General features: G+C 27.9%; 1 protein-coding gene across 1 annotated transcript; it reads left to right on the top strand.

Moving 5' to 3' along the window:
* Nucleotides 1-1286: 1286 nt before the first annotated feature.
* LOC126837670 (uncharacterized) lies at nt 1287-3784 on the top strand. The gene is made up of 7 exons (XM_050571623.1): nt 1287-1377; nt 1976-2106; nt 2202-2463; nt 2527-2703; nt 2872-2930; nt 3031-3187; nt 3753-3784. The coding sequence occupies exons 1-7, from the start codon at nt 1287-1289 to the stop codon at nt 3782-3784; spliced, it is 909 nt and encodes a 302-aa protein (XP_050427580.1).
* Nucleotides 3785-8422: the final 4638 nt, after the last annotated feature.

Below are 8422 nucleotides of genomic sequence, written 5' to 3'. Positions count from 1 at the left end.
CAAAAAAAGAAAGAGGATATCATAATATTGTAACGATTGATAAGTGATAACATAAATATTATTAAAGTACACTTTATTGTTTTTTTATATCATAAAATTAAAAACAAATAAACTTAAAATATTATTAATTCAAAATTTAGACATTATGAAAATACAAGACAGTCTGAGTTAAAATGGTTATTACATTTTAATAAAATGTATTACATATGTATTTGTATTGTAAAATAATTTTACAAGACTAAATACATTTAAATTTTTTTCTTAGCCAGTTGATCCAACACATCTTCAGGGTTAATTTCAATTTTCTTATGAATATTCATCTGAGCTAATCCATTTAAACGGTTTTCTGACATGGTATTTCTCAGATAGCTTTTTAAACGTCGCAATGTTGAAAATGACTTTTCTGCAGCAGCTGTTGTAATAGGTAAAGTTGTCACGATTTTTAAAAGTTTATAGACATTTGTATGTCAAGTCATTTTCAATACAATTATTTAGTAATTCTAATATATTATAATTTTAGACATACTTTTTAGAGTAGTCCACCATAGTTTAAGTTCTGCGATTACTACCAATGAAGAAAAATATGGTAATAATTGAGAATATTTTTGAATTAAATAAGTTATGTCATTTTCAAATGTATCCGAAATATCTTTCATCGGAAACAATAAATTAAGCTTGACCCCCCCCCCCCTCGTGGAAACGCCACTGGACTAAGCTATAATTTTTCAGTTTATAAAACATGTTTTTATAAACTTTAGATGTTTTGCCAAACCACCATCGTACAGTTGTATTTACCAGGCCACATGTGAATCATGGTGCACCAAAATTGTAAATTAAACCCTAATTGTATGTTTTTGCTACATACGGGCTATAAAACCAGACTTGACAAATTTTGTTTTTTATCAGAATTGTTTGTATTACCAAGTACATAGTGGCAGATATTTTTACCGCAAACTTAAGCATCTATATAAACATTTATAGCTTATTTATTTAATCGCATTTGTTGGATTCTGTTCTATGGTTATTTTATTTTACACGTAAGCGAATTTTCGTTTAAGAACTATAATATAATAAAAAATGTATCTCAAAAGTTCTTTACTCATCGTATCAATATACTTTTTTACGGCAGCGTGGGTAAGTAAAACATAGATCAAACAATTGAGAATTAGAAAAAAAAGGCATGCCTAATACAGAAATAATATTAGTTAGGTCACCTATATTATTATATTAGGGAATAATATAATGTTTTGCAGAGCTTGGGACTAAGTCAAAACACAATCGACGAAATGGTTAAGTTAGTTAATAAGCACCGAAAAGAAAATGGTGACGTGGACAGAATCACAATGGTTGAGTATAAGTGGAAGGATAAGGACTTGAGTAAATGGATATTTTTCATAATATATTACGATAGTCAGAGTTATTGAATTTTTGTCTTATAGAATTTTATTATAAGATAATTGTATAATTTTAAAGGTTTCGTATTTTATAATAACAAATTTCTATTTATGTTAATAAAATGATTTTGAAAGGTATTACTAAGGGGTTACTTTAAAAAGTCAAATGACTACCTATGTGTCAAGGATTTTGTGACAACATTTTTAAGCTAATATGATTATTTCATTGAAAAAATTAAAGTTATATAACCCAGTACAACTATACATACATATTGTGATCGCAGTGTTTAGTGAGCATTCAGTCGTGATAATTGTTTGATTCTGTGACTTCTTTGTGACACCACTGTTCTGTTTTTTTAAATTATTAACATGATATGAATATTTTTTTACAATACATAATATTATCCAAAAAAGCACATATCTTTGGACTAGTGTTTGCTAAAAAACTGAAAGTTAATAGTCGCAAGCAATAGTTTTATAATGAATTTCTTAAGTGTTTATAACAAATTTTACACAAATAAACCAATTTATAACTACATGTATTCATTATGACCAATTTAAATAAACATAGAATTTTATAGATAAAAAGTTTCATAGTAATGGTAATGAGTACAACTACAAATTGGAAGGTGTAGCTATGATTGATGACAAAAGTTTACCGGATCTATTAATTTATTTGAGCACTCTGGAAAAGATAATTTACCAATGGAAGGTAATACTGAAATAGTACATACTAAAAATATTGTTCTCCATAACAAAATACTTAAGAAAGTTAAATAATATTATTTTTTATGTAATTAATATTAGGGAAAAACTTTCACTACTTTCGAAGTAAATCTTTTCATAAACATTTTCAAAAAAAAAGACGAAAAAGGTGTTGAAGGTGTTGAAGGTAAAGGCGAAGTTGAAGGCAAAGGCAAAAGTGAAGGAGGAGGCGAAGGCCAAGACAAAGGCGTAGACTATGGCGAGCCAGACGGCCTTCTTACCCATGCTGAATTAGTTAGCCTAATAGACGACGATTCATTCCTAGAACCGAAACATGAAGAGGAAACAAAGAATGAATTTAATGGTAAAAATGTTTTAAAAATATGCTTAAAGTTTGGTAACATTAAAAATTGTCATTTATTTTTAGATGGAGACTCAATTAACGCACTATTCTTCTTGGATGAAGGTAAACGTGAAGGCAAAGCGGAAAGTGAAGGTCGAGGCAAAGGCGAAGGTGAAGGCGAAGGTGAAGGCGAAGGCAATGGCCAAGGCGAAGGCCAAGCAGAAAGCCAAGGCAAAGTACAAGATAAAGGCGTAGACAAAGGCGAGCCAAACGGCCTTCTTACCCATGCTGAATTAGTGAGCCTAATAGACGAATATTTAAACCTAGACCCTGAATTTGAGGACAACATAAAAAAAGAATTTAATGGTAAAAATGTATTTAAAACATATTTCAAGTTAGTTAATGTTAAAAACTGTAATTTATTTTTAGATGGAGATTCGATTAATGCACTGATGTTCTTGGCGACCATATTAAAACATAAACCGAATGTATGAAAACGGTTTGCTGTATAACCATATCTTACTCGATGTCTTATGTGTGCTAACATTTCAGTGTTATAAGAATAAACCGTATTTAATTTATATTTAGGGTAAAGGTCTTGACATGGTACAGCTAAGAAAATGTTCCGATTTGTATACATCGTTTTACGTTAATCTTCCTACTGATAGCGTAGTAGACTTATTTCTGTCCTTACAAATCGTTTCCAATGACTATGTTGGGTTGCTATACGAAATCGAACACGTTCGTAAGTGTACATTTATATTACTTTAAAATTAATTTATCATAATTAATTTAAAAAAAATTTAAACTAACGATTACCCACAGCACAACCAGATACATAGGCGCATGTATATGTCTTTGTGTTCAAGTATAAGACACTGGTACTTTTCTTATCTCTAATTTCTCACCTAAAATCTCTATTTTGATCTCTCATCTCTTATCTTTAATTCCTTTTCTCTAGCCCATTATCTCGATTTTTATCTCTAATCTAGTATCTCTCATATCATATCTTTAATCCATTATCTCTATTTTTTTTATTATATCTAATCTATTATCTCTATTTTTATCTCTAATCCGTTATTTTTATTTTTATGTCCAATCTAGTATCTCTAATACATTCTCTCTATTTTAATCCCTAATATATTATCTCTTATCTCTAATCCTCCCCTCCTTCCTCCGCCGCCGCCACCAAGTGTGACATCAGAGTGTGACATCCAGCGTTACGGGTCTGACAAATTTTAAAGTCCTAACCCTTAGCGATAAAACATATACATGTTAAAAAAACAAAATTTTTAATAAACTGTTTACAGAACCCCCGCTAATGAGTTGCAAGAGCTACTAGTCTTTGTGTCGGAATATAATAAGGAAGTCGATGAAAATGAAAATGTAATATTGAATTACGATTATATTTTTATACAGTGTTGATAATATTTATATAATTTAACCGATCAATTATTAAGTATAATTATGATTTTGCAGTTGCAGCGTTTCACTTCTCTTGATGTTAGATATATGATTGAGGAGTTCTCTTTGTACGACTTCGACAGTAACGGTGTGCTCAGCTATAACGAATTTTTCCCGCTTGCTATAAATTACAAAATAACAGAAGATCTTTTGAGTAATAATTATAAATATGATACAAGTATTATATTTGGTTTAATAATTTAGAACAAACATTTTGATTTCAACAGTAATAATTATATATATATACTGTGATGTAATTTTGTAAATTACTAATACAATACTAATATTAATATACATTATTTTCTCCACGTTTTGTTATTTCTTCTCAATTGTAGAAATGTATATTATAAAATAAATTACACTTGTCCAGCGTTCTAAATACAAATATTAAAACATATTTTATGACTTTATTACTTTCGAGATATTTTTTTTGTATTAGTTACATCCCCAATATCGGAACTTAAACTACTCGTTAAGCTATACCGCCTCTCGCAATCAGAAAAAATCAAATATGAGGTGAATGATAATCATGATGGTAAGAATTATTTAGTATATAAATTTTTTATATAAAAATAGATACCATTCATACCTAATTTGATATACACCTAGAAAATCTGTTTCTAGCAAACGGTTCAATGACCACTACTACGTTCTTTTACTTGAAATTCTATTTACGTATTCGACAATTAAAGGAAGAAGAAAAACAGAAAATATTAATTGAAATACGAAAAGAAGAAGAGGAAAAGAAAAAATTAAATGAAAAAAGAAAAGAAATTATCGCAATGGAAAAAAAACAAGCCATTGAAAATGCAAGGGCTGCTGAAGAAATTAACCCCGGCATTTATGAAAGGGTTCATCGGAGTTTTAAAATAGTATTGAGCAAAGAAAGACGCTGAAATAGTGGAGACGGGAAATTATTATTATTTTGAAATTTTGTTTATCGTTTTATTACTGCAAAATTTTAGTTATTTTGAAAACTTGTGAATTGTTTCGTATTTCAAATAAAGAAAGCAAAAAATAAAATGTAATTAAATTGAACTATGTATATTTTAACACGGGTGAGCCCTACAATTAGCTAATCACGAAAGAGCTAGTAGAACCTGTATAGCTATAAGACATTTTTTTGCAAACATTAGGTCCTGAAAAAGACTTGGAAGGCAATGGAAGAAACAAAGCCCGTCATTTATGAAAAGATCATTTCATTCCAAATCACCTGATGTGCGTGTGAGTGGAATTTCTAAATGCTTCTAACTTATATATCCTATTCAAATAGTTCTATAAAACGTAAAAATGAAGAAAAAAAATTTAAGATAATTTTTGGTTTTGGGCAATGCTATATTCTGTACATTTATTTTAAAAACACCTTAAGTTGACGACCACGTTACTTAATGAATAATTATGACATTGAAACGCATTTTTAACTAAACAATTATAATTTAAGTGTTATTTTTTATAATAACTTTAAACATTTTTGTTTCAAATTTTTAAGTAGTTAAAATTTAAAAACAAATTCTAAATGTTATATATTTTATTAAATTTTTATGCTGTCAAGGTGAAAATTAAAATATGTTAATTAATATGTATAATATGTAAATAAAGTGCTAGGCTTTATATTACATTGAGTATTATATAATATTAATACATATATATGTGTAGGCTTGTAACATATAGAACAACTGGTAAAAGTTTCCCAACTTCGATATTGGAAGAAACAAATGTTAAGGGGAATATATAGAATAGCAATCTTGCAGAGTTCTTTTTCAAGACTACAACTTTATAACAACGTTATTAATAATTTACTATTTTACTATAATATGTTATTTTATTATTTCTTCTAAATTTGAATTATTATATTTTGTACATTTGTCTTGTCTCGTATTTCGAATAAATAATAATAAAAATATAATATTTTTAAGGTTTTATTTATTTTTTCAAATACCTGTTACGTTTAACTATGTACGTACAGTTATGGATGGGTGACTAGCCAATAATAAAAGAGTAAGATGAACCTACATGGCTGTTAGATATTATTTTGCAAACATAAGATCCTAAAGACGACTTGATAAATCGACATAAGGAACAATGACATATTGTATTCCAAATCACATTGTAGAAAAAGTTATTACACGTTCAGCCAAGAAATAAGGAAAACTATCTCTTACATTACATGGAAATTCAACCTAACCTATTTAAATATTTTGATGTAATAAAAACAAATTTAAATCAATAATTTGTTATTTTTGTCAAGTAGAATCAATTTGAACGACCAGAAAATAGAGCCCATTTGATATATGTTGTATTCACAAGGTGCAATATGAACTGAACTAAAATAAATTCAATAATTGAAGAGGTCATATTTTGATAAATTGTTTGAAGCCAGAAGCTAAAATATTCCCGATAACATTTTTATTATATTTGTTGTATACTTAATTGTTAAAGAATACAACTCAACTTTAGGATTAATAAAAGACGTTTATTATGAAACGCTATAACAGCAATGACAAGTAATTATTTTCAATATTAGCGTACGCCGTGAACAGTCCCCACTGCGTACACATTAATTAGTGTTATCTAAATAACCATATTATAAATATAACAATATAACAATATACAACAATATTTAATGATAGGTAAAGTAAAAATGAAATTACCTAAATTTTAGCAGAACAATTGGTTTAAAATTGGATTTGTACTTGCTATCAAATGTTATATACATTATGACGGACAAGGTTATTCAACTTATACCTAAAAATCCTTATTATATTTTATTATGAAACAATAGAATTTATATTTAATATTTCATTGAAAAAATAACTTCAACATGAAGTTTGAGTAGTCCAGTGCAACTGCAATAACGTACTATCAATGTGTCTATAGTTAGCCTTATTACACAGTATGAAGATAGCGGAAAGTAACATTACCTTATAGGCTGTAAAGTTTACAATAGCAATTACAATGCCACGTTAAACATAAATTTAACTGTCTTAAAAAAAAAAAAAATAAAGATGGAACTATGATAGAAATTATGAAGTGTAAAGACGTGTAAGCTTCAATAGATAGCTTAGAAGGTGCCCAGTTCGTCCGGTTATTGAGTTTGGCTCTATTGTTTGGAATCCACATACTATTTACGACTCTTACTTAATAGAAAGAGTTCAACGTAGATTTTTGCGACACGCAGGTTTTTTATTAAATGTTCCACATGCATCTCATGACTATGCACTAATTGCAGATCTCCTTAACCTAAACTCGCTAGCTGATCGTCGAAAAACGAGCGAACTCAAATTTTTGTATGGTTTATTAAACCGTCATATTTCTTCTTCTTACCTTTTATCTTTATTGAACTTTAAAGTTCCTCCTAGGCGTACTAGATCTTATACTCCTTTTTCAATTCCCACTTGCAGCACCAACTATATTTCCAATGAACCAATGAGACGTATTATGTCAAATGCCAATGCCAACCCACTTTTTATACAACCCTAAATTATTTTTACTTGTTATTATGTTTTAATTTTATTGTAAATGCTGTATATGTAAATGTTATAACTTTTCTTTTTTAATTTAAGTGTTGTAACTACATTGTAAAAGGGTTATACCCGTTAAAATATAAATAATTAAATAATGCGAACATGTTGATATCATAGTATTTTTGGTATTGTAAAATTCGTAATGTAATATTTTTGTTATGTTAACAAAAAAACATATTATAATTTAATTTCATAGGATACTGCTAAAATTATGTTTAAATCAATTGAATACATTTTTGTTTTTGTTTTTGCTTTCTTTATTTAAAATACGAGATAATCCACAAGTTTTTTTAAATAATTGAAACAGTGCAATAAGAATACAAAATTTCAAATAATAAAAAAATAATACATTTTTTCTTTTCCACTATTGTATCCATAAACTTTCTTTGGTGAGCTCAATAATAAATTCCATAGTTTCTTTCATCCACGACCAATCCATGGCCCATCTTTTTGATTTATTCGTTGTCGCGTTTTTGAAGCGTAAATAGTATTTCAAGTGCAAGAACGTAGCAGTGTTCAGTGAACATTTAACTAGAAATAGTTTTTTTTAAAGTATATCAAATTAGACATGACATCAATTAGGTACATTTCTTTATTGTATAACATTTATAAAATAAAATATGTAAAATAAATGATTCGTACCATCGTGATCAACTAACGCCTCATGATCGATTGGTTCTGTTTGCGCGAGGTGGTAGAGTTTAGCGACCGATTCAAGTTCCATAATGCTAGAGTTATCTAAAATAAAAAATGTTCCTTAAAAGTAGTTAAAATCAAAAAAAAATTATTTAAATATTTTTATTTAGAAAACGGAATAAGTCAAAAATATGATATAACATAAAAACTGTAATTCAGAAGTAATACGAAACATGAAGAAAAGCTGTACTTAGTTTTAGTTATTGTATTGTATATATTATATTATATCTATGTATTACTGTAAAAATATCAAAATATTTATTCAAAACGATTAAATAAAATATAATGCTTTTATC

Source organism: Adelges cooleyi, unplaced genomic scaffold, assembly GCF_023614345.1.
Source record: "Adelges cooleyi isolate 19-005CV unplaced genomic scaffold, UGA_ACOO_1.1 ACOO_flye_CR_arks_rails_tigmint_CR_PRNA_277, whole genome shotgun sequence".
Taxonomy (NCBI): Eukaryota; Metazoa; Arthropoda; class Insecta; order Hemiptera; family Adelgidae; genus Adelges; species Adelges cooleyi.
The sequence above is the reverse complement of the archived record's forward strand: the minus strand, read 5'-3'. Positions and strand labels throughout refer to the sequence as shown.